The 27,947-nt window shown below is 43.4% G+C and overlaps 1 protein-coding gene across 7 annotated transcripts in view; it reads left to right on the top strand.

Annotated features, from left to right (window-relative positions):
• GBF1 (golgi brefeldin A resistant guanine nucleotide exchange factor 1) overlaps window positions 1-27,947 on the top strand; it is a 430,048-nt gene that overhangs the window by 203,461 nt on the left and 198,640 nt on the right. For all 7 annotated transcript variants that reach the window (XM_078783293.1, XM_078783294.1, XM_078783296.1 and 4 more), the window contains 2 exons: window positions 6,996-7,114; window positions 11,487-11,595. In XM_078783293.1, coding sequence (XP_078639419.1) covers window positions 6,996-7,114; window positions 11,487-11,595 — 228 coding nt within the window. The remainder of the gene's footprint in view (window positions 1-6,995; window positions 7,115-11,486; window positions 11,596-27,947) is intronic.

The raw sequence follows: 27,947 nt of genomic DNA, 5'->3' as shown, positions 1-27,947 counted from the left end.
AACTTCAAACAACTTAGACCTTACTTACTAACCCCTTACAGGTTCAATTTCCCAGTTGAACTCCTGCAAAGCCAAACTCCATCTCATCAACCTCTGATTTTTATTTTTCATTTTTTTGAATGAAGGTTAAGGGCTTTGATCAAAATCCAAAGTCAAGCAAGTCTATAACACTTTTCCCCGGAGGCCGAGCTGAGAGCCAGGTTCCATGGTGGTTGGGTGGGGAGGCCTGGAAGTATTCACTACATGGACGCCTTTAGGAACGTGAAGTTCACGGTTAGTCCGTGTAGGAAAGTTCACTACAGGGACGCCTTTAGGAACGTGGCGTTCACGGTTGATCCGTGTAGGAATCTTGGCTCGGCTGCTCCGCAGCATTCAGTGCTTCAACTCTTTCTAACTTTCCTAACAATCACGGTTGGACCACTTGTCACTGTAGTCACATGGATAGCGGTCTCCTTCTCGGCCACTGCTCTGATAATCCTTCCTTCGGGAGCTGCCATAACTCTGGAAGCCTCCATAATAATATCGATTGCGGCCACCACCAAAACTACTACTGTCCTCTTCTGTAGCCCCCACGACACCTATGAAATGCCTTCCCTACTGTTATGGTCCGCCCCTCCAACTCCTTGCTATTTAGATCCTTTTCTGCATCTCTGGCGTCCTTTGAGTTTTCAAACGTGACAAAGCCAAACCCTCTTGACTTTTGTGTCTCCCTGTCTTTTATCAGCAGCACTTCCAAAAACGGTCCATATTTGCTGAAGGCAGACTCCAGAACATCTTCCTTTGTTTTGAAGTTCAGTCCACCTCCAAATAACTTGCTAAATTTGTCGCCATCCCTAACTGGTGTGGTGTTATTTTCCCTACTGGGCTTTTTAACAACCATCGGGTTACCATAAACCTGACCACCGGCCAAATCATTCCCGATAACAACAGATACTCCCTCTACAGGAAGAGTGGCTTGTAAACCCACGGTGACCGGTCCTGACACCACATCGGACTCCAAATGGATGGCGTGAAGTGGAGCTCTAACACAGCCACCAATCCCCTGTAAACGAACACTATCACCGGTTGCCGTCTCCTCTGACAATGGCAAGATGCCTTGAAGCATGAAAGATTGATGTGCTCCGGTGTCCCTCAATACCCTAACAGGTCTCCGGTTAGTCGAGGCTCCATCCAGTGACACAAACCCCTCTGAAATAAATGGTTGGTAACCCTTTTGAGGGCGATTACTCACATTTGCCATTGCATTCGGAGTGGTACTAGTCGAACTCTGCTCCTGATTTTCCTTTCCCAGAGCATAACAGTGGGACATCAAGTGTCCAGGTTTATGGCAAAAAGCGCAAGTAGGCCCGGAGGAGAACCTCGTGGTTTGCCTCGAGCCCCCAGGAGGGTCAGTCTGCCTTGGACCTGTTTTTTTTTGTTTTTTTTTGTATACAGAGTCGAGGCTCGTGAAAGAGCTTACATTCATCAAACAAACAAATCAAACAAACAATCAAACAAGCAAACAAAGTATATAAAAAGGGGAGCGGTCGACAAGATGGGGAGAGAAGGGGAGGAAGCACACAAACAACATTTGAGAGCAGGGACATCGGGAGATGTTTTTGGAGGGAGAGGGCCTGGGGGGAGGCAGGATAGGTATAAAGCGCAAGGACACCAAGGACTTCCAGGAAACAAGTCAAAAGTCACCTCAAAAAAGTGGATTTGGGGTGAAATTAGCAGGGGTAGAAAAGATCAAGGTTGTTGGATTGGGGAAGATAAGAGATGGTGGTGAACAGCCATTTTAAAGACCTGGAGGGAGGAGTGGGATTGAAGAGAGTGAGGGAGTTTGTTCCAGAGGTGGGAGAAAAGAGGAATGAAGGAGTGAAGGTGAGCAGAGAGTCTTGGTTTTGGCAGTTTAACCATAAGAGGGTTGCAGGCAGATCTTGTGCGACCTGCAGGAATATTTTGGGGACAGAGCCCAGAGAGAGCTGGGGGAGCAAGGCCGGAGAGGAGTCGGTAGAAGACGGAAAGACCACCAACCTGCCTGCGGTGATTAAGTGAAAGGCCCTCGGAGATAGCGTCATCGCGGGAGATTCCAATGATTCTGAACGCTTTGGTTTAAACAGCGTGAAGACGAGCTAGGTGTGAGGCAGGAGCACCAGCCCAGAGGGGAGAGCAGTACTCCATTGAGCTGCGGATGAAAGCCTTGTATGTGGTGAGGTGCTCAGGTGTGCCAAGGAAGGACTTCGCACGACGGAGGATGCCCAGTCGGCGACTGGCTTTGGAGGCCAGCTTGGAAATGGGGTTTTCCCAGGAAAGATCATGGCAGATAGTGAGACCCAAAAGCTTGAGTGACAGAACTTCTTGGAGAGGATTATTCAGAAAGTAGATGGGAGGGTTGTCCAGTCGGTCTTTTCGGAGAGACATTGTAAGAGTGTGAGATTTGTCAGGATTGAAAGACATGTTCCACTTGTTTGCCCAGTCTGTGATTTTGTCCAGGTCTGCAGAGAGTGAGGAGGCTGCAGACTGCCGATCTGAGGGATGAGGAATGGAGCGGCAGAGAGTGGAGTCATCAGAAAAGAGATAGAGAGGATTTTCAAGAGAGTCAGAGAGATCATTGATGAAGACCATTGTCTTCGGATTCCTAGAAGTCGTGGTATCAGAGTGGTCCTCATAGTCATCTCGAGGCCGCACCCATGAATTTTCGTTCTCCGCCCCTGATGTACCATAGCTCCCTTGGCTAAGTCTAGGCGAGTAGTTAGGTTTGTGGAACCCCATCCTGTGTGTTAAGGCATAGTCATCTGCCATGGTTGCTGCCTCATACAACTTTGGTACTTTCCTTTCCTCCAGATGTACTTTAATGTCCTCGTGGACAAACTGTTGGAATTCCTCCACCAGGATCAATTGTCGTAATAGTTCAAAGTCTTTCCCAACCCCTTTTCAATCACACCACCTATCAAACATGGTTTCTTTCATCCTGGCAAACTCCACATGGGTCTCATTCTCCCTCTTCCTGGCATTCCGGAATTTTTGCCGGTAAGCTTCAGGGACCAATTCATAGGCTTTGAGAATGGTTTTCTTCACTATCTCATAATCTGCACAATGCTCAATCGGTAAAGCCGAATAAATATCTTGAGCTTTACCCACCAGAACACTTTGTCCTAATATGGTCCAGGACTCCTCCGGCCATTTTAGCATTTGAGCCACTTTCTCAAAGTGTAAAAAAAACTTGGCTACCTCCTTTTCATTGAAGGGTGGAACCAGCCTCACATGTCTGCCAACATCCCAGGTGTTTTGACTAGTTGTCGAACCAGTCGGCATGGGTGGTACCTCTCCCCGTTCTCTCATTAACTCCAACTCCTTGTCTTTAATTTCCTGCTGACGCGCCAATTCACGGTCCTTTAACTCCCTTTCGGCTTTTCTCTTCTCTGCTTCGAGTTCTCTTGCAGCTCTCCTTTCCTCTGCTTTTTTGTCTTCTAACCTTTCCTGGAGTTCTCTTTCCACTCTCCTTTCCTCTGCTTTTTTCTCTTCTAACCTTTCCTGGCTGTTCATTTGCATCTCCGTTTTTTGGAGCTCCACACTTTCTTGTTCTTCTGGTAACCAATCCAAGGCTCCCTCTCTCCATGTTCCTCGTTCCACCATAGATTCTATCACCACTGTCTGCATCTCTGTTTTCTTCATTTTAGCTCGGACCTCCAAGCTAAAATGTTTGGCCAATCTCAAGAGTTCCGATTTTAGTAACGCTCAGAACTGTGCCTCACTAGGGGTCGGTCGCTGCAAACTTCTCTGCGTCAAACTCCATGGTGACTATCCGTTAACACCTGTTAATCTTCACACAAGAAATGTCCAAAAAAAAAAAAAAAATTTTTTTTTTTGGGGTTTTTGAAAAATTTGGGAATGCTGAAAAATTTCCAAAATTGGAAAATTTGGGAATGCTAGGGAATTCTATCCCGGACGATATTTAGGGAATTTTAGATCCCGGACGAAGACCAAATTTGCAATTGTCAAAAAAAACAAAACACCTTTAGAGGCCATTTTTCCCCACAAAGCGGGGGTTGTCCTTTTTCTGGCACCGTGGTTGTTGTTTTTGTTGGACCCCTTTTTGAAGCAATGTTTTACGGCCGGATGCCCTTCCTGCCGCCAACCCTGTTTGTCGCCTTTTACGACAAACAGGGAATTACCAGTGAACTGGTACTCAATTAGCCGACCTCGGAAGGATGACAGGCTGAGTCAACCCCCCTGGCGTTAATTCAGCGATCGACCGGGATTCGAACCCAGGATCCTAGGATCCTAAGCTGGCTCGTAGACCGGTTTCCTCTATATATATCTTATATAAAGTCAGGTAACTCACTGCGCGGCCCGCGAGTGAGAGGACACTCCTCAATGTCTCTATAACTTTTCCCAAGGCGAATGTGATTCACTCCAGCGATCGATAGAACGAAATCCGGTGGAAGCCCGAATCTCGCTCTCCAGTCGATATCCAAAGCGCGTACAGTTGGCCTTGGAGATCGCTCCGCCAAACTGTACAAGGGTGCCCTCCAGAGGCGCACCTTCACCGCTCACTCAGCAACCCGCAACGTAATGGGAGACGAAGTGGCCGTACACATATCCCCGACAGATGGTGGGATGTTGGTGTGAAGATGACGCGGAAAAACCTTCGTTGGTATCCGAAGCACGGGGTTCAAAATGGCCGACGGCTCTTACTTGAGCCGATTCGACGAGGCGAGGATTCGTCGGAATCACAGCACCCAAATCTGACTACGCAGATTTCTCCCCCTCCAGCGATACTTCCTATTGCCGGTTGTCCTTTCAAGGAACTCAAAATTCCCTCGCAGCTGTCGGTAGACCTTGCTCGTTACGGAGCGCTGACGTCATGCGTCTTCTCCGACTTTGCTCGCGCCGCTTCTTCCTCTTCATCTCTTCCGGGTCGGTTTCCTGTATCATTTAAAGTTAGCCTTTTTAACTTTAGATAATCGTTCCTGAATAATAAACCTTTTGAAGATAATAATAGTACCTAACATCAGAACTACGTCAAGTGGGTGAAAACCACAATAACGGAAGTTAGGAATCCGTAACACTCTTTTGTAGGTCCTTATTGGATAGGTACTTCCTCCATCATGGAAAGTTTGAACGTCACTCCTATCGGATCCCCTAAACTACAGACTTATCAGGTTTCTCCCTATCATAAGTAAAGTTATGGATGCCTATCATTGTTGTCTAGCTCGAGCACCATCTCTTCATTAAGCTCGCTAATCGACTGTGACAACCAGTTTGGCTTCCAACCGAGTCATTCTATCCTGGTTATATTAATCTTTCTTATACAGCAGTGGAAAGATGTTCTGAAGTCCAAGCAAAACGGTAGAGCCTTCTATCTGTTTATCTCTCAGTCTTTGATACTACCTGACATCGAGCATGAATAGCCATGTTGTCTTATTTTGGCATTCAAGGTACCCGGCTGATGAGATTGTTTGATTTCCTCGATGAGCGGAAACAGCAGAGCTTTCCAATGATCTTTCCCTTCAGGCTGGTGTTGCACAAGCCAGCATCGTAGGATCTGCATTATTATTCATCTATATCGATGAACTGTTTGATTCTCTTGAAACGCAACTTTACCATTTTGTGAAGGACGTCACCTTATATAGACGAAACCTCACATTTGTGAAATGCTGGCTGCTGCTGATTTCCCTGTCATCAGACCTGGGCAAGATATACCACTGGTCAGTTACTTGGGATGTTCAATGCCGGGAAGTACAATGCTTTAATACTGTCTCTCCACGAGGATCTGCAATCCAACTATCTAATCAACCGATCTGGATAACTGGTGGAAGATGTACAGTTTCTGGAACCCCTTACCCTCACTATTTTGCATTACCTTCAATGGTAGATAATTTCCTCAAGCTAGAATCAAATGCTAGTTGCCATCTGATTATTCTCCGTAGAGCCAAGACATTCCTGAGCTGCACCGAGCCCATCATGCTGCGCAAGGATTTCATACGGAGCTTCATGGAATATGGCTCTCCACTCTGGGCTGGTGCTCCTGTTCTCCACCTTGCTCCTGGTCTTGAGGTGGTTGAAATGGCCTTTCACACCATTGGCATCTCAAGACAGGAGGTGGATTCACAAACACTGCCACTCTCCCACTGATGGCAAGTTGGTGGGCTCTATTTTATGCAGGCTTACATCTAAGCTTGTGCCTACTCTCGCCCTTCTCTCGCCCAGGTTCCATGCATTCCTCACGAAACCCTCCCCTGTTCACCATCCCCAAGTCCAAGATGGTTGCTCACCTGCATTCATCCGTCCACTTATGCTCCCGATTTTGCAATAATTTTCCTGTGTCCGTTGTCTCATCCTATAAACAATTGAAGATGGAAGCAAAAAAGAAAATAGTGAAAGCAAAGATCAAAGTTTATGAAGAATGGGGGAAAGGTTTAACCACATCAGAGAGCAAGATAATTTTTTTCAAAATAGTCAGGCATATGGTAGTGGATAGAAGAGATTATGGTAGAAGTTAATTGTTTGTTAAACATAAACAGATTTCTCCAGAAAACAAAAAACGGAAAGGTAGGGTTGGGCATGACGAGTGTTAATGAGGGTACAAAAAGTCATGAATATGGATGGGGAGAGGGTGACCCTGGAGAAGGTGAATAGCTATATTGAAGCCATGAGATTGAGGGAGGAAGAAGATGAACAGACTGAAGTTGGTTCTACTGGCGAGAGAAATTATTTTATTTTATTTTAATTTTTTGAAGATCTTCAATGCCGCATACCTGTTTTTTGAAGATCTCCATTGCCGCATACCTGCTTTTTGAAGATCTCCATTGCCGCATACCTGTTTTTTGAATATCTCCATTGCCACATACAGATGGTTCTTATAATATATTGACATCATCGGACCCATCTGTTCATGCCAGTGTGTCCTGCTATGAACAGATGGTTCCTACGATATCTATATTCTGATTCGTACTTAACTATGTATCAATCCCACGTTCCCACTTTTGTTGTTATTCTGCACTTTTCAGATACCAGTGCTGATGGTGCTGCAGCAGCAACAGAGAATATGGCTGATGCAGTGACACATGCACGCTTTGTTGGTACAGACCCGGCTAGCGATGAAGTTGTGCTGATGAAGATTCTTCAAGTGAGTATTTTTTGGACTACTTGTGCATTTCTTACACGTCTTAAATGGGAATACTCGTTTCTTTAGAGGTGTATCACAGCCTGTATCAGTATACAAGATAAACAATTAAATTGATCAACTCTTCGTTTATCAGAGTATGGTTAATGGTTATGGTCATGTTTAACGAGGTTTGGCTGACAATTCCAGCGTTAGCCCTTTGTAAGAGCCGACGATGGTTTCCTTTGTCTTGGCCTGCACAACTTTTTCATACTTCATACCCATTCGATTCTCCCCTGTTGTTGTTGTTGTATACCCATAAAGCAGTGCAGAACTACAAAACAGTATAGTTTTCAATATATAAGGTCTGTATACATTTTATTGAGACAGTGTTTGTTTGCGTGTGTGTGCACGTGTTGCCTGCCCTCCCCCTCTTCACTCCCGCTCTCTTTCAGAGATGACCTGGTTGTACAATCATTTTTGGAAATACCACTGACCTAATTATTTCTGAAAGCTCCACAGTGACTACCTCGAGCGGGGGTTAGCCTTGCGGGCCCCATGACAATCATGGTTCCCTGTTTGAGGCAATGTTTTTATGGCCGGATGCCCTTCCTGACGCCAACCCTTAGTCTCCTCTTACAATGCGCAGCGATACGGTGTACCTATTCGAAACCGGGGTACACACCGGGATCATTTGGGAGAACAAGGGAAGAGCGAAAAGCATGTATTACAGTAATTATTCTTTTACACACTTTATAAGTATAAAACCCACGCTCCCACGATATATTTAACGCATGACCTTATCCAGTCATACGACAGATATTAAGGACAGGTTGGGAGTGACAAGATGGAGATGTGGAAACTTTGTCCCACACGATGGCATTCCGAACACTGGAGTCTGGCAGGAGCAGGAGGGAGAGAGTGATGCCTCCTGGTGCACCCATGTCCGACTCCTTTATAGGGCTCGCTCACAACAAATTTGCTAAAGCTCGATCGAGCTTCTGTGTCCAGCTATTTCACGTCCGCTCTGGGCTCTGTCCAAACGTGAACCCTTAATGTCAGCTTCCACAGGCTATAATGAACTCACGACCATGTGCTGACTGGTTCTCTGCGCGAACCAACTCGTGCTGTGACATATTGACCCATGTCATGGTGTGTGGTGGCACCTGCCCTCAGTGCACGACCAAGGAACGTCCTGGTGATGCCCGGAAGAAAACCACTCACCCTCAATATCCCTGGATGGGAACTACTCACCTTGTTGGTATTTAGTTAAATAAAAAGCATATAGACAGATAACGAAGGAATGCTCTAAGGTTTGAACACTTATCATTTTATCATTTTCAGTTTGAACACTTGTCATCAGTATCAGGAATCACGATTATCAGCTCCTATAATTTCCACACGACACGTTTCCTATCATTTCCACATAGACACTGTACTCTTATGCTAGTAATTTACTAATGGCATAATATTTACTAATAATTTACTAATGGCTGTATTACTCCCATTACCCCCTATCATGTTCTCACAACAATGTTTATTTAATTTTGCTAAAGTCACACTTTGTCATTTTTGCCGAATGAAAATCATTCCTCTCTCCATTTTCCAATTGCTTGGTGTGTCCATTTTTTCCTGCACCTCCAAAAAAAAACTACTGATCCTCTGAAATTATTTTTCCTTGTATCCTCTTGAATGAGGACCTGTTACTCCCTGATCAGCTTACCACCCTCCCCTTCCCTCTCCCAAAGGATAACAACATCTTCCTCTCAGCCTCTTTCAGGAGTTCAGTATTTTTCTGTGAATGCGTCTCAAGGAAAAACTTTCCTCAGTTTGTTCCAGTGATTTTTACTCTTGTAGATCCTGCTGTGTTGATGTGTGTTTGGCATGTGTAACACAGAAAGCAGATGGGGAGTGTAGGGTCATCCTGGCAGGTGTATCTTCCCAAATTCCACCTTGAACTGTTTTAGACTCCATGAATAGTTGGACAGGGTTGATGCGCTGTGGATGATTTAACTCAGCATCTGTTTTTCGGCAGGGGTTTTTTTTTTTGAGTTTGATCAGACCTGTTCTTTTCACAAGATGTTACAATGACGCGATAAAAGTTGTTTATTTTTTTTTGTTGATTTTCTGAGGTTGCGTTGTTCCTTTTGTTTCATTCTCTTTTTTAATTTATTTGCTTTTGTGGGAAACTTTTTCACATTGTCAAATGGGAAAAAGTTTTTGGAAAATGTATTTGTCTATATATTATTGGCAAAAAATCTGTCATTTTGAAAAATACGCACGTGTGTGTGTTATGTACACACACTCAAACACATGTATGACTACTTATTTCATGGTCTCAAAAAAGACAGTTTTCATGGTGTCAGATGTTTATTTATTTATAGTCGGCCGTAGGAGGCAGATTCAACCAATTCATTCTCAAACTGGCTGCCCAGGCCTCTGGCATTCAATTTGAGTCTTTCATGGAATTTTGGAATTTTGCAGAGAGCCGGTGACAAGTCGCACTCTTTGGGAGACGCCATGAGATTTTTTTGTTTTTAATGTCCACCATCTCATGTAAGCAAACTTCTTCCCAGCTTTACATCCATCAGAGGGATGGTGTAGTTTGCAATGCAACACCCTGCTTCTGCGATGTTAAACCCTAATCTGACTGCTTATGCTCAGGCCAAAAATCAAAGCCGTGAAATTTGTCAGCTTAAATACAATTGTGCTACCCCTGCTTTAGGCCATCGAGCACGTGCACACGCATGGTCACACACACACACACACACACACACACACACACACACACACACACACACACACACACACACACACACACACCTGCACACACTCGGTGGGTTTGCAAGTTATACAGTTTACTAAACGTGGCTTGCATTTGGAGAATCGTGCGGCACCAACTTATTCATGCACCTCACTCATGTTCTCCACCAACTTTAGCGACTCCATGATACTCAGGTCTGTGCAGACCGACTCTCGTCCTTATAATTACTGTTTTTTTTTTTTAAACTCTGAATGTTAGATTCAAGCACTTAGGATTATCCATTATCCAAAGGACATAAAACAGCTAACTAAAATAAAATAAAACGTCGGCAAAAAATACAGCACAACCAATTCTGTAACAAACAGCAGAGAGCAAAGTTTGCCTCAGGTGATGTTTTATTATGTGACCCACGGACATAATTTGATCTCAAACCCAGCCACACAATTGCCCTTCCTTGGGTCATCACTTTTGCATTTCTGGGTCACAAACCCCAATGCAAGGTGAAAAACGAGTATTTCTCGAGCACAACAGCATTGATAGTCTGCTCAATTGCTGCCCAACAACAACACGCACATCCATTTTCACTTGTGGCTTTTTGCTCAAAATATATATCCTGTCCACCTACCAGTATGGTTTAAGTATATGTTGATCAGAATCTCGAAGCATGAGTGGGCAGGATTAGAGCACTGAACCAGAAGTACACAACTCCTGTACATTGATAGAATAACAGATCACACCAGTTGTGAGCTGGGATTGAGCATGCAGATTGTTGATGTTGATGGTGTGCTCAGTCTTACGCACCTTTGTTTCATCTTCCACTGATATGACGTGTAAATAATTGTGAAGAGGTGACTAAATGATGGGTTGTACAGTAGCTCTGTCCTTGACTACTTTCGCTCTTTCTAATAGTTTAAAACAAGACTCTCTGCTCACCTTCAATCCTTCATTCCTCTTTTCTCCCGCCTCTGGAACAAACTCCTTCACTCTCTTCAATTCCACTCCTCCCTCCAGGTCTTTAAAACAGCTGTTCACCACCATCTCTTATCTTCCCCAATCCAAAACCTTGATCTTTTCTACCCCCGCTAATTTCACCCCAAATCCACTTTTTTGAAATACCAACTTCTTTCCTGGAAGTCCTTGGTGTCCTTGTTTTTTATACCTATCCTGCCTCCCCCCAAGCCCTATCCCTCCCACACATCTCCCGATGTCCCTGCTCTCAAATGTTGTGTTTGTGTGCTTCCTCCCCTTCTCTCCCCATCTTGTCTACCGCTCCCCTTTTTATATACTTTGTTTGCTTGTTTGTTTGATTTGTTTGTTTGATAAATGTTAGCTCTTTCACGAGCCTCGATTCTGTATACAAAAAAAAACAAAAAAACAAAAAACTAGTCATTGGGTACCAACACTTCAATTAGCAATTACACCCCTTTAAAAAAAATTATTTGTGTGTACTCTAGCTAGCCTTGTTGACTTTTTTGAATGTTTACACCAGCTGGAAATTCTGGGTCACATGTCAATGTTATGTTGTCGTTATCAATTGCTGCATCTGAAAGAGTTGCAATGGAAAGTATGATGGGGTTGTGGTTACACATCGTGTGTCTGACCTGCCCCTCCTCTTCTGATAATGTTGTGCAGGTGTTGCGAATGCTGCTGCTGACGGAGATTGGGTCCCACCTCAACAACGAGTCGGTGTGCGAAATCATGCAGTCCTGCTTTCGCATTTGCTTTGAAACACGACTTAGTGGTAATGATTGATCCGTTCGGTGTGTTTTGTGGGTGAAGTCGGCAGTATACATATGTCTCATCCACTGTTGCATGTTGTTTAGCAAGACGGTTTTTTCCCCAGGGGCGGATGTGCTAGTTACCCAAAGCTTTTAGTTGGGCTGTGAACAGTCCTCAATTATGCAACTATAATTTTTGGCAACTGCAGTTATTCAGATTGATGGAAGTTTTTTTTCTTTTCTTTTTCAAGTAGCCAAGTGTTATTTGTTGTGAGAATTATCAGGACGTCGTTGGACCTCATATGTAGTGATGACCCGGGCACTCCATTGGTTTAATACAACACAAATTCTGAAAAACATCAACGAATATACAAACTTATAAACCTATAAAGTACCTACCAGTCATCTGTGAAGGATTTAATATCCAATAACATTAATTAAACTTTTTTACAACCAAAATACATAAATGACCCAAAATAGCCGTTTTGTAATTCATATTCTTCTTCTTCTTTTCTTTGGAGAGCCAAACTCAAAATTGTTTTAAGCTCAGGACAAGTTTAAACATGCATTTACTGCATTTTATTGTGTGAAAGTCCATAATTAGTCAATTTTCATAACTTGAAAGGATTCCGCAAAACGTAAGCAAAGCGGTATTTCTATGCATAGTAATAGGAAGGAAAACGAGAGTGGGTGGGACCATGCCTGCCAATCAGCATTGTGGGGGTGTGGCCATGGTGATATGTGCCAATCACACCTTAGTGGGTGTGGGTAATGGCATATCATTAAGTAAAGTGCATTCCTTAAAGTATAATAACTTTCGTAATAACTACCTTGTTTACCTCGTTTTTCGCAAATCATTGCCTCATCCTTTTACATTTTGTAAAAACGACAAATAAATAATATATTGTTACGGATCTCGGGGGTCGGCGCTCCCCTTATCAAGGGGGGATTAATCCCCTTGTCCTTTAAGCTGGCCGCCCCGAGTCCTGGAGCTATGACGTCACTTCCGGTCGGCGCTGAATAGGGTGTAGGCCGAATTGTTCCTATTACCTAATTACCAGCGCCTTCCGGGAAGCGAGGAAATGAGCCCCGCCCGCACCGCGGCGTTAGTGGACACGCCGAGCGAAGTGAGCCACGACTCAGGCCGTTAACAATGTCTAACCCGATTTTGAGCGGTTCCGAATCGTGCCACAGGTACTCAATTGAAAGAAAGGACGGATGCGATCGGATTTGGGAAAACCAAGAAAGAACAAGGTAATTTATTTACAAACCAAAAAGAAGAGGAAAGGAAAGAATGTACAAGAAGAAGAAGAAGAAGAAGAAGAAGCAGAAGCAGGACACAGGGCAGTCTTAACTACACAGTCTTAACTTACGACCCCAGACAAACATACGCACTCACACGGGGATTGTAGCTGGTAGGGTGGAAGGTCCAGGTAGATGGTCCAGGCGATGGGGTCCAGGCTCCGGTCCCGCGGGCGAAACCCGGCAGGCAGCTCCGCGTATGGTGGAACGCGAGCGGACCTTACATATGGCGGGGAGGAGGCTCGTGTCCTTCAGCGTACGTAATAATTGTATGGCTGTGCCAAACGCACCCTCTCCAAGGTTCTCTTACAGCGTCAGCGAGTGAGTCCTTTCGCAATGTGCGCTCCTGGATCAGTCCCGTTACAGGGGGTTCTTCTGCGCAGTACCATAGAAAGCAGTCCTTCAATAAAGGGCCTTTCCCAATAGTCCCTTTTCATGAGCGCCACTGAATGAGTCCTTTACGATCAGACATCTCTGCGCAGTCCTGTCGTAGAAGTCCGTAAAAGGGCTCTGCGCTCGCGCTTTTATAACGCGCGCCAAGATCACTCCGCGCTCCACAAAGGCCAGGCCCGTCGGTGATCTTACATCAGCCCTGGTTGGCTGGTGGGGGCTTACCGGCCATGCCTTTGACGGCTAGTTGACAGGCCACACCTTTTCATTGGCGTCCCGCCCCCTTCTTCCTCGAGCCGACCGCATGGTCAATGGCGGCGCCTGAGTGAACGCTAACAATGGCGCGTAACAGAATTGGGAGAGAGAGGTTGGCAAAATGGATGAAAGGGCCTACTCCTTATTTGATTGATGCAACGCAGATTCAACTATTGGAAACACTGCCTTATCTAAAACACAATAATGAAATAACTGGAATTTCTAAGGTGGCCTACGTGTTGCTGTGCCTAACTAAGGGTGCTACCTTTAACCTTTAATGTCATGGGATATTTACAAGTAATTATTTATTTACAACAAGTGTGGGTTCTAAAACCGCAACAATATCATTGTTTATATTATCGCTTGGGCAATAGCTGTCTGATCAGAATACAATACACTCCAGACGGCTACCTCCTCATGCTAGACCATGCCCAAGTACGGCCGATTAAAGCTTTTCTTCACAGCTCAATGTTGAACGGTTGCTCCAGGTGAACTGGCAAGGCAAATCATGTGCCATTTATCAAACAAAATTACAATATATATATATATATACATATATATATATATATATATTTATATATATATATATAACTTACATAACTATATATATATATTACTTTACAAAGTCAAAACTTTACATGGGGTGCACTTACTTTTTCACGTGACTATATATATATATATATATATATATATATATATATATATATATATATATATAGGGGTGTATATATATATATATATATATATATATATATATATATATATATATATATATATATATATATATAGTCACGTGAAAAAGTAAGTGCACCCCATGTAAAGTTTTGACTTTTTCAACATATCTCAACATACAGCTATTTGATCTTCATTTCAACAATATTGATAGATAAAGGTGATATAATATAACAAATATCATGAAACATTTTCATTTTGTAGTCCATTGTATAATTTAAATAAACATAAATGCAAATTTTGCATGTGGAAAAAGTAAGTACACCCTTGGCTCTCATAGGTGGTATTGCCCTCTTTGGTAGAAACAATCTCAAGTAGGCGTTTCTTATAAATGTCTACCACTCTCTGACATTGACTGGGAGAAATTTTTGCCCACTCCTCCATGCAGAATTATTTCAGCTGTGCGATGTTTGAGGGGTTTCTTGCATGCACAGCTCGTTTCAAATTCCCCCACAACATCTCGATGGGATTTAGATCTGGGCTTTGACTTGGCCATTCCAGAACCCTCCATTTCTTTCTTTTCAGCCATTCCTTGGTGGATTTACTGGTATGTTTCGGGTCATTGTCATGTTGCAATGTCCACCTTTGGTTGAGCTTCAACTTTCTAACAGATGACCTTAAATTATCCTCAAGCACCCTCTGGTACAATGAAGAATTCATAGTGGATTCTATGATGGTGAGCTGCCCAGGCCCTGATGCAGCAAAGCTGCCCCAAACCATAATATTTCCACCACCATGCTTTACAGTTGGTATCAGGTTCTTGTGGTCAAATGCTGTCTTTGGTTTTCGCCAAACATGTCTTCTGGTACTGTGGCCAAATAGCTCTACCTTTGACTCGTCTGTCCAGAGCACATTGTTCCAGAAGTGCTGGTCTTTGCCTAGGTGTTCATTGGCAAACTTTAGTCTTGCCCTGATGTTCTTTCTGGACAGCAACGGTTTCCTCCTGGCACACCTCACATGTAGATCAAATTTGTGCAGCCTCTTTCTAATGGTAGACTCATGCACTTTGACATCAACAGTGGCAAGAGCTACCTTTAGGTCCCGTGATGACATTCTGGGGTTCTTAGAGACTTCTTTCAGCATCATGTGGTCTGCTCTCGGGCTGAACTTGCTGGGGCGGCCTGGCCTGAACAAGTTGGCAGTTGTTTGGAATCTTCTCCACTTGTAGATGATCTTCGGGACAGTCGAATGATTGATTTCAAATGTTTTGGAGATCTTTTTAAATCCCTTCCCAGGCTCGTAGGCATCTATAACCTTCTTTCTGAAGGCCTCAAAGAGCTCTTTTGATCTGGGCATGGTGATGCCACACATTTCAACAACAAAGAGCAAACCAAACGAAATGTCTGAGGTTTAAATAAGACAGGTTCCTCCAAGATCCTCTCGAACGATGTTCTTGTCATTTGCACCTGAGCTGGTGCACCTGATTCTAATTTTAGGTATTTGAAGTAGTGATAAATGTAGGGGTGTACTTACTTTTTCCACATGCGAAATTTGCATTTATGTTTATTTAAATTATACAATGGACTAAAAAATGTAAATGTTTCATGATATTTGTTATATTATATCACCTTTATCTATCAATATTGTTGAAATGAAGATCAAATAGCTATATGTTGAAATATGTTGAAAAAGTCAAAACTTTACATGGCGTGTACTTACTTTTTCACGTGACTGTATATACATATATATATATATATATATATATATATATATATATATATATATATATGTCGTGGACATAGCTTCAAGACGGTCGATCTTTAGTTTTCAGACAAGCTTTCGACCAACAGGTCTTCTTATTGGTCTACAAGAACAGCAGACATGCATATAAGCAAGGTATATTTGACGTTGATAAATGAATAAAATACACACAAAAAGCAGAGTATTTTTCATGCTCACTAACCCTCCTCGAGTTCAACGAAAGTGAGCTACAGTTCGTTTTACGTTAGTTTTACGTTACAGTTTTACGTTAGTTTGTGCATGCGTACATATATAAACACATCCAAGCACACATTCATATACTATTTATATTTATATAAATACTCTGCCTACATTTGTTAGCGACATATATAAAGGTAAAAGGGATGTTTATGAGAAAATGAAGTGAATGATTTCCGGTGAATGAGTTGAATGAGTTGAGGTGGATTGAATGAGTTGGAACATCTGTTAATCGTCAAAATTTATGCCATGAGGGAATTTTGTCCGAAGTTTGTGCATCCAAAAACACTCACGTCTCAAAATTATGGTGTGTGATCGATTTGTAATTGATTCAATGGCAGAGATTTGAATATCGTTTATAGAGTGATCTGGTTGATTAAAATGTATAATGTAAGGGAGAGATTTACCCTGATTGGTTGAAAGTTACTGATCTCTGACCGTGTGTTATTAAAGCGTGTGCGGAGTGTGTTTTCCGTTTTTCCATCATATTGTGTGGTGCACTTTTGACGAGTGATTAGGTATATGACCCATGTAGATTTACAGTCCATATAGTAGGTGATGGGGAACTTCTATCCAGTGCTAGAACTGCAGAATTTGTTTCCTTCTAATAAATGCTTGTGAATAATACTGTTGCGTCTACCCCTGTAGTGAAGACCTTAGGCGACAGATGACCAAACGAGCTTTACTCCGAGGCGTATACCCAATTATGGCGGTTCCTTTTGCACACGCGGGGGTGGAGGGTAGCAAGGGCTTACCTGCATGAACGGACACGACGGCGGTTTATCCGAACCCACGAACAAATAAACGTACAAGACAGGCACGACAAAGAAATGCAATAAATAATGGGTTTAATGAAAATAAATGCCAGGATAACAAAAGGAATGTGCGGTAAATTCACATTCCTAAATGAGGATCCTCCACTCAGACACAATTACAACACAAGGGGAAAACAAAAGTAAAAATTAATGTGGTGTGGTGTGTTGGTTGGTACTCAGCTCCGCTCTCCACGACGGTTTGGGGCCATCACAGGTTCCGTGTCCCGGCACGGGAAAACACACAATGGCGCGAAGTCGGGTCCTTCTCGTTCGGCTGCACCGAGCTCCGAACTTCCCAGGCACGCACGACACGAAGCGCAGCCGTCACGAGCCAACACCAAGAGAGAAAGGGAGATGCATCCATCTTCACCAACGCCCGGAACAGAGAGAGAGAATGCGACTGCTCGTACCCAGAGCCCAGGCCAAGAGAGGGAGAAAATGGCGGTGCTTTCCCTTTTTGCTCCGACTGTCTCGAACGTTCTCTCTGACGTCACCCGCGCTCCAATCACCGAGCGCCGTCGAATCGTCCCAACCCACCGTCCTTCGGGGTATGGCCTCACGGCCAAACTTGGCGCCCATCGATAAGTTTCGGCTTGGTGGTGTCGTAGTGTCTGGGTACCGTCGGCGATTATGTTATTTTAATCATGGGCCGGTCGCATGGCTAGCCGGGTGTGCTTTATAAGAACGAAGGGCAATTACACACTGGGAATTTATCCATCGGCCCTAAATAATTAGCATAGCTCCATCCCTCACATGCAGACAAATAACACTTACACGGACATCCGGTCCTAACTTAAATACATCGAGGTTGCTTCACGGCATACGGAGCACGCTACTCCATACAATTCTACCTCGACTACAGTATTTCATTACCTACCCCCATAAACGTAACAATACATTTGTTTTTGCTGTACATTTATGGAAGCCTGGAATCTTAGTTTCGTTGCTGTGGGGCTGTGGGTGCTTTGCTATTACTAATAAAGCAAAACTTTATTTACTTTCGCACTAACTCGCTCAACTGTAGCTCATGTTTGTTGAACTCGAGGAGGGTGAGTGAGCATTAACGATACTCTGCTTTTTGTATGTATTTTATTCATATATCGACTTCATACATACCTGTCTTGTTTGCATGCCTGCTGTTCTTTCAGACAAGCTTGTCTGAAAATTAAAGACCGACCGTCTTGAAGCTACGTCCACTACTTATTTAATTTCTTCCAATTAGTTAATTAATGCAAATGAGGCACCCTGCTCCTATTGTGGAGTTTCTGCTATTTCTCGCAGTTATATATATATATATATATATATATATATATATATATATATATATATATATATATATATATATATACTGTATATATATATATATATATATATATATATATATATATATATATATATATATATATATATATATATATACATACATATATATATATATATACATACATACATACATATATATATATATATATATATATATATATATACATATATATATATATGTATATATATATATATATATATATATTTTCCGAGATACGAGCCGTGGCTCGGTCGATTTTTTGCTTTGTGATGCGAGCCGAGATCTGAGTTACGAGCGAGCGAGCTTGGATATAAAACACGTAATCGTCGAAAAACATGAGCGAGGTGTGCGTGTTGTCGACTTGGCGAGGCAGTACGATCGTAGTACTTCTATGATATGTACGATTTTGAAGCAGAAGGAGTCGATAAAGGCTATAACGCCAGCCAAGGGCGTTACGATTATTTCAAAGCTCCGGACCTCTGTCCATGAAGAGATGGAGAAGTTGTTGTTTGTGTGGTTGACGGAGAAGCAGCTCGCAGGAGATACCGTGACCGAGAGCATCATCTGTGAGAAGGCACGAGACATTTACGGGGATTTGGTTCAGCAGACGGCGGGAACATCAACGGACGAGGCATCGGAAGAGTCATTCAAAGCCAGTCGGGGATGGTTTGATAATTTTAAGAAGAGGACCGGCATTCACTCCGTCGTCAGGCATGGTGAGGCAGCAAGCTCGGATGTGAAGGCAGCTGAAGATTTTATTATAACTTTTGCCGAACTGATAGAAGCCGAAGGATACATCCCCCAGCAAATCTTCAACTGTGACGAGACAGGGCTCTTCTGGAAAAAGATGCCGAGGAGGACGTATATAACGGCAGAGGAGAAGAGCATGCCAGGCCACAACTTGTTCAGAGTGCCGGCGATAGCTTGCCTTCTTTTTGTGGAAGAAACGGTGAGATCCTTAACATCCAACAACTAATGGGACGCAAACGGGGCGCCCAGTTTAGCGGTACACACATTGATGAATCACCCTGCCTGTGAAACACCGACATGACAGGTTATAGCTGGGTCGGGATTCAAACCCAGGCTGGACAGTTTAGAGTCAAGTGTGCGTACCTCCAGTCCAGGCCATCCTGCCAACTTGTATGCTGCATACAGGTGAAATATAAAGCGCGAGATATTTTTTAATATATATTTTTTTAAAAATTGGTGTGGTTTTTGGGGGGCTGGAACGGATTAATAGCATTTCAATTCATTTTAATGGGGAAATTTAATTTGAGAAACGAGCAAATTGAGTTACGAGCTCGGTCACAGAACGAATTAAACTCGTAAGTCAAGGTTTCATTGTATATATATATATATATATATATATATATATATATATATATATATATATATATATATACAGTCATCCCTCGCTATATCGCGGTTCACTTTTCGCGGCTTCGGTACATCGCGGGTTTTTCTCGCTAGTATATGTAAAATTATATCGCGGATTTTTCGCTATATCGCGGGATTTTGCGGTATAAATGTATTTTTATATACTATTATTTTAAATATTTTTGTGGTAAAATAAGCATTTTCTAGCCTAAAAAATTTTAAAACGTAAAAAAATAAGAAAAATACAGTAATTAAAACATATTACAAGAAATAAAATACTGTACATAGTGTACAGTAGAAGAGTGGACAAAGAGTCGTGCGTATGGAAAACGCAGATGCGGCAGCTTCCACTTGCGCTAGTTACCCACGTAATGGGTAACTGTAATGCTCTTTCTGGCTGTGCAGTACATTCATCATCGTCATCACCTTCATCGTCATCAGTACTGCACAGCTAATTCATAATCATCTTCATCACGCAAGTTGTCGTATTGAAGAGCCGGGGCTCTTTCTTGATACGGACGAAATGACGGGCAAGACACAAACTCGTCCGAGAAGATATTTATTCTCAAAACCAACTCGGGAACACTGAAAAGCCCGTTTATCGGGCTGCATTATAAAGCACAACCAGAAACCGAAAGCCAGCCTCTCAAGCGTGGCGTGCTTCGGTGGTCACGTGATCAACAGGTGTAGCTGATTATACCCGCACGCGCGCGCTTTGGCAGTCACGTGACCAGCCACTCTGGCGCCGGGGATCCCCGCCGGTGACGTCACCGGCTGCAGCAAGGAGATTCTAATGCTGGTCTTGCTTGGGGAACCCATGGGTCGCTACAGTATCTTCAATGGTGAGTACCCATTAGAATTTTATATGTTGTTAAAATTACGTATGTTTAAGAGTGTAAAAAGTGTTTAAGAGTATAGGAAGTGTTTATAAGAGTATGGGAAAGGTTAATAAGAGTGTGAGAAAGGTTAATAAGAGTGTGGGAAAGGTTAATAAGAGTGTGGGAAAGGTTAATAAGAGTGTGGGAAAGGTTAATAAGAGTGTGGGGAGGGTCATAAAGCTTTAAAATATATATAAATAATAAAATAAAAATATGGTCGCTACTTCGCGGATTTTCGTCTATCGCGGGGGGTTCTGGAACGTAACCCCCGCGATAAACGAGGGATCACTGTATATATATATATATATATACACAAAGAATTAAGTTAAGCACCCCCCCCGTTTTTGTACAACCTCGCACATTACAAGTTTGTTGTCGTCAAAACAGTGTAATATACCCATGATATTGCTATATTTTCTGGAGAAGTGATATTATGGTCACATAAAAACATAACAATCATGCCGTTTTCAATATTTTATTCTGAATAATTTAAGGTGAAATTTTTTGGGAATTTTAGGCATATTTTCACCTCAATTTAAGTATGGAGCTATAGGTCCATCACGGACAGTGTGGATGACGTTTATGTTTTCTAACGTACAGTCATTGTTCTGAGAAGACCTCTAGCGATCTTTGCGTCAATAACGTGTGTAGGACCCACGTGATCGGATCACTGACTCAACCCTACGTCTCATAGACCCTGTAAGCCGTCGTATGCGTTGCTGTGGCAGGTTGTTCCATTCCCGATGTAATGCACGTTCCAATTCATCCAGATTGGCTATTGGAGGGACCATCTTCGCAATTTGTCGTCCCAACATGTCCCAAACGTGCTCGAGGGGGTTCAACCTGCCACAGCAACGCATACGACGGCTTACAGGGTCTATGAGACGTAGGGTTGAGTCAGTGATCCGATCACGTGGGTCCTACACACGTTATTGACGCAAAGATCGCTAGAGGTCTTCTCAGAACAATGACTGTACGTTAGAAAACATAAACGTCATCCACACTGTCCGTGATGGACCTATAGCTCCATACTTAAATTGAGGTGAAAATATGCCTAAAATTCCCAAAAGATTTCACCTTAAATTATTCAGAATAAAATATTGCAAACGGCATGATTGTTATGTTTTTATGTGACCATAATATCACTTCTCCAGAAAATATAGCAATATCATGGGTATATTACACTGTTTTGACGACAACAAACTTGTAATGTGCGAGGTTGTACAAAAACGGGGGGGGTGCTTAACTTAATTCTTTGTGTATATATATATATATATATATATATATATATACTGTATATATATATACACACACACACACACACACACACACACACATATACATATATATATATATATATATATATATATATATATATATATATATATATATATATATATATACATACATACATACATACATACATACATACATACATACATACATACATATACACAAAGAATTAAGTTAAGCACCCCTACACAACGAATTAAGGTAAGCACCCCCTAATATATATTCTTTGTGTATATGTATACATTGGCATATATTCTAAGGTATGTGAGATCAAATAATGATTGGTATGACATTAGCAATTATCCATTGATGAAATTGAGTGATCAAAGTGAAAAAAAGTGATTGGTTGAGTCAGTGATCCGATCACGTGGGTCCTACACACGTTATTGACGCAAAGATCGCTAGAGGTCTTCTCAGAACAATGACTGTACGTTAGAAAACATAAACGTCATCCACACTGTCCGTGATGGACCTATAGCTCCATACTTAAATTGAGGTGAAAATATGCTGAAAATTCCCAAAAAATTTCACCTTAAATTATTCAGAATAAAATATTGAAAACGGCATGATTGTTATGTTTTTATGTGACCATAATATCACTTCTCCAGAAAATATAGCAATATCATGGGTATATTACACTGTTTTGACGACAACAAACTTGTAATGTGCGAGGTTGTAAAAAAACGGGGGGGGTGCTTAACTTAATTCTTTGTGTATATATACACTCGCAGAAGTACCCGGCATTGCCGGGGAGGGGAACGGAGAGGGGGAAGGGGTAGGAGGGAGGGGAGGGGGAGGGGGAAGGGTGGATGGGGAAGGGTAGGGGGAGGGGGGAGGGGGAAAGGGAGGGGAGGAGGGAAGGGGAGGGGAGGGATATAGATGGTTACTGGCAATTATTGATCACATCCACAAATGATGTAATCCACACAATTTATGTACTTTACATAACGTTAATAGGAATACATGGCCGTGTAGATGGGAAATACAGTTTGTTTGAAATAAATCACAAATATCAGATGAAAGTTTTTTAAATTTAGAACTATTCTCACTCAGAGTTAAACATCACCGCAATATTACGTGGTTGCTTCAACGTTTTCTGTGAATTATATGTCATCATTGTGAGATTTTTTGGGGATTTTTTTTTTTAATGAGATTTTTATATTTAAAAAAAACGGCAAAAAAGCATCAGAACAGCTGTGAAAAAGCATCAAAACAGCAGTGAAAAAGCATCAGAACAGCAGTGAAAAAGCATCAAAACAGCAATGTAAAAGCATCAAAACAGCGGTAAAAAGCATCAAAACAGCAACAATTGTCCGGTGATTTTTCAATCACCGCAGCTAAATGTGTCGGAGTAATTAACTATTTTCATTCGTGCCTTTTTTTGTGTGTGTTTTTTTTATACACATAAATACATAAAATCACATAAAATACACATAAATACACATAAAAATCAGATCAGAATCAGAATCAGAATCGATATTCCCACAATCATCACAACACACCAGACACGAAGTTAATTACGCAGTGCTTCCTTGTAAACAATGTTCTTTGTCCTTCCTTGTTCGGATAGGATGTATAGATTGTTCTCTTGTCCTACCCGACTACATCCTACGTATAGTTGGCCATGGGAGAAGCACGGGGAATCGAGGTTCAGTCCGACCACCTTGAGAGATTGTCCTTGCGCCTTGTTGATGGTCATGGCAAAGCTGAGCCGTACGGGGAATTGGAGCCTTTTGAACTCGAATGGCAGATCAGATGGTATGATTGGTATCCTCGGAATGAAGACCTGTTCCCCGCTATAGTTTCCCGTAAGTATGTTGGCTTCAATTACGTGAGGCATCAACTTTTTGATAGCCAGTCATGTGCCGTTGCACAGTTTTGTAGGATCGATATTTCTCACGAGCATGATTGGAGCACCTTCCTTTAGATGGAGTATGTGGGGAGGCACACACGGAGGCTGTAGCGAATTGAGGAACTCTAACGGGTAATGGACAGTCTCGTGGTGGTTTTGGATTGAGTCGACAGATCGGTAAGTTCTTAGATCCCCAGGAATAGTCTGCAGAAGATCCAAATTGATTTTGTCCACTGCATCGTTCTTTGGGGCTAGAATTGCCCTTTCACCAAGCCAGGAGTGATTTTGGTAGTTGGCGGGGATGTTGGGGAAGACGTTCGCCTTGAGTTCGTCAGCCGTGGTGACATTGTTGCCGCATGGTACGATGTCCAGTCCATCTTCAGGGCACGTCTCCAAATCTCCGTTTCCGATCTGTAACAGCTTCACTGAAAAGGCGCCTGCGGCTACATCTCCATGAAGGGTGACATGCATGTTTGTGCTGAGTTTCATCTTCATCACTTTTGACCCTAGAGGAGATGCCTTTATACAGGAACAAAGTTCATCTGCCTTGGTTCCGCGTGGTATGACGGGCAGGGTCTGTCGGAAATCCCCTGCCATCAGAAGAGTAATGCCTCCCATGACAGTCTGATCGTTTCGAATATCTTGCAGTGTGCGGTCCACTGCCTCCAGTGCAACTCTGTGAGACATTGTGCACTCGTCCCAGACAATGAGTTGGCATTGCCGAAATACCTCTGTGACAGCCGATGACTTGGAGATGTTGCACATTGGCTGCTCTGTGTTAGTGAGGTTGAGGGGGAGCTTGAAGGTTGAGTGGGCGGTCCGGCCCCCGGGGAGAAGAGTGGCAGCAATTCCGGAAGAGGCAACAGCCAGAGCAATCATCTTTTTCTGCCTGATTTTTGACAGGAGGAGGTTCATAAGGAACGTTTTTCCAGTGCCTCCAGGTGCGTCCAGAAAGAACAATCCACCTTCAGAAGAGTGTATGCTCGCCAGCACTTGCATGTAGAATTGTAGATCTGTTCTTGCTCCACTGTCAGTCTTGGCTCGTTTTCATTGATGTAGTTTTCCAACTCTTGTGCGTTGTATGAAGTCTCTCGGAGTACTTCCCGAGCCAGGTGATTCTGTTGTCGCTGTGTTACAGGAAGGCCAATGACCTCCAGCGAATGTCCTCCAAGAGAAAGCAGTTTGTCTTCTATGAGTACTAAGGCTTCATTGTAGATCGCATCGGAATAGTCTGCTTCAGCATGAACCTGTCTTGCCCTGTGGAGAATGTCCACGCTGAGATCGTCACGATGGTTATTCCACAGTTGTACCGGATTGGAGAGACCGCAAGTTTGTAGCATGATGGCAAAAAGATTTCTCAACAGGGCTGGAGAGCGTGAGACTGCTGCTTCTTCTAGAGTGGCATCCCAGTGGCTGTCATCCTCCAGAAGGCCATGCAGGTGGCAGGCTTGGCGGAAGGTGTCGCAAACCTGGCCGTTGAACGTTCTCAGTTCTTGGAAAGAGATGGGTCCTTTGACATGATGGAGTAGAAGGCGCAGAAAGAAGCATTCGAAATTGTTTGGATGTACAGTGTAGACTCGTCCAATTGCATCTGAACGGCGAATGTCGGGATGTCCCACAACTCGTGCTCCTTGTGTACGTCTTTTCCACGTCTTACTGCCAACCACCCAGGTGTAGTACTGTGGGACTTCATTGTAGATGAGTGTTTTGGCGAATTCGTCTTGTTGACACAATTGGAAGAATGCGGTAAGTGTAGTTCAACTTGGTGGTTCTGCTGCTTTTTGCCTTGCGTTGCCTTCTGTGAAATACACTCTCTGGCCATTCTCAAGATGTACGGAAAGGTGTACAACGGTTGGGTAGCGTTCGTGGATAGGGAAGTTGAGAACTCTCCAGATAGCTTCGTTACTACTGACGTAACGCCCCAGCTGATATGACTCAATCTCGTCGTTTTTGTTCCTCTGAAGGCCGAACATCGCCATGTCCGAACCTTTGTTGACGTATTTGCACACGTATTTGATTGATTTCACTGAGTTGCAGAACTCAACATTGAGATGAGCCTTGAACATTTTAGAGAGAAGTGGACAGTATGGTACAATCCATCGGTTGTCAACGTCTATGCTTCTGGTCTCGGAAATTGAAATAGATGTTTCAGATCCACCGCTTTCAGGCTTTCTCCTCCGGTAAAGTGGGTATCCATCCAGACCAGTCTGCGTTTCCTTGAGAAATGCCCTAGGATATCGCTTGGTGCATTTACCGTCCTTCATACACGGAGACGATGGATTCAGCCGGCCGCAAGGGCCATGCACCATCTGCGTTTTGACGATGTTGAACAGCTCTGGATCCTCATCAGGGTTTGGAAGTTCAGCACTGATAAAAGAGTCTACATTGGAAGCGTGGATCTTTTCTTCTAGCCACACCAGAATGTGGGGCAGGCCTCGTTTCTGCCATTCAATGGTGTACATGAAGCATCGGACAGTCCCGAAAACTTTGCCCTTCTTAATCGTCTGCATGAGTTCCTTCTGTTTCTGGTGGAATACCCTTGCGACAATGTCATGGCGATGTGTTGGCCGCTGGTTGATCATCAACTCTCGCTTAATTTCTTCCCACTTCGGATTACAGGTGAAGGTAAGGAAAAGGTCGGGGCGACCGTAATTGCGTACGTATGCCATGGCATCCTGGGTCCGCACGTGCATGTATCGGGGACCTCCGGTGAACGTGGATGGCAAGATGACCAGTTGTCCCATGTTCTGAACATCTCCGTCATTGTTGACAGCATCCTTGAGGTGTGCGTACGATTCTGCCCTCAGTTGACGTTGGTGGAGCCGGATAAAGAGGAGTCTCTCACTTTCGATTTTGGCATACATGTCGACGATGAACTGGTGGAACAGATCACGGCACTGCAGGATATGATTCGTGGAATTCTTTCTGACCATGATGTGGAAGGCATAGAAGTCATTCGCAGATACTTTCTTTCCCCGGCCACCAGCTTGTTCAACTTCAAAATGATAGCCATCTTGTCCTTTCCAGAAAATCAGAGGGTACTGGAGGGCGTCATAGAATCGGTGAGTCTCCGAAAACCGCTTCGTGCTGTTGTCGCGAAGATGCAGGACGATGTCGCGATTGTTGTACTGCTCTCCTACCATGAGAACTGCAACGTCATTGTTGACTGGCTCGTTAAACCGACGTTCGTGCTCTCCGTGAGGACGTTTGTCAGCTCGAATTATGACCTTGTAATCAAGTGAAGGCATTCTCTCCAATGTCGACTTGAAGCTGTTGACCAGCGCATTATTTGAGTGGAGCATATCTTGTAAGGCGAGGATTAGTTCAGAGCGTAGGTTGGGGAAGTTCTGTCCTCGTCGGGCAGCTTCTTCTCGGTGGTCACCCATAAAATAGATTTGTAAAAATTTCGGTTGCTCACCTGGTTGAGGGTGGATAGAGCCAATGAGGTGGTATACCTGGCCTTGCACCTTGAATGTAGGCATGAATCCTTGCTCAGTGACGACGCGATCTGCTCCAAACGAAGTCATTTGGAACGAAGTTGTAATTACGGATTTCCTTCAGGAAGTGTCTGGATTGAGTCGTAGTTGATTGAAGTAGTTCTTTCAAAGGTTCCGGTGGAGATTGGAGAGAAGGCAAAAGGACATTGCCTCCCCTGCAACACATTCCTGGTGTTTCTCCCTTCCATTTCAAGGCATGGCAAAACTGACAGGTGAATGACATGGAGCCAATATCAACGTTTGAGGAGTAGTCAGTGTTCGGATTGTAACTGAATGCAGCCTTCTCCCATGCAATGGCCGGCTGCCGTCTGCCTGATGGTTGCCAGGTGTTGAGTCGTTTTTGGTGCTGTTCTTCTGTCTCCTGCTGTCTGGCCCTCGCTACACTTTGTTGATTGGTGTTTAGATGTGCCTCTGTCTCATCTTCTGTCTCTCGCTGTCTGGCCCTTGCCGCACGTTGTTGATTAGCGTTCAGACGTGCCTCTGTCTCATCTTCTGTCTCTTGCTGTCTGTCCCTCGCCAGACGTTGTTGATTGGCGTTTAGACGTGCCTCTGTCTCATCTTCTGTCTCTCGCTGTCTGGCCCTCGCCAGACGTTGTTGATTGGCGTTTAGACGTGCCGTTCTCTCATCTTCTGTCTCTTGCTGTCTGAATCTAGAGACACGTTCTTGATTGGCTTGTCGATGATGAAAAGTATCTTCATCGGTTTCATGGAGTCTCCGATCAGCGATTTTCCTTGCTCGGGAG

Source organism: Myxine glutinosa, chromosome 8, assembly GCF_964187855.1.
Source record: "Myxine glutinosa chromosome 8, kmMyxGlut1.1, whole genome shotgun sequence".
Lineage (NCBI taxonomy): Eukaryota > Metazoa > Chordata > Myxini > Myxiniformes > Myxinidae > Myxine > Myxine glutinosa.
The sequence above is the reverse complement of the archived record's forward strand: the minus strand, read 5'-3'. Positions and strand labels throughout refer to the sequence as shown.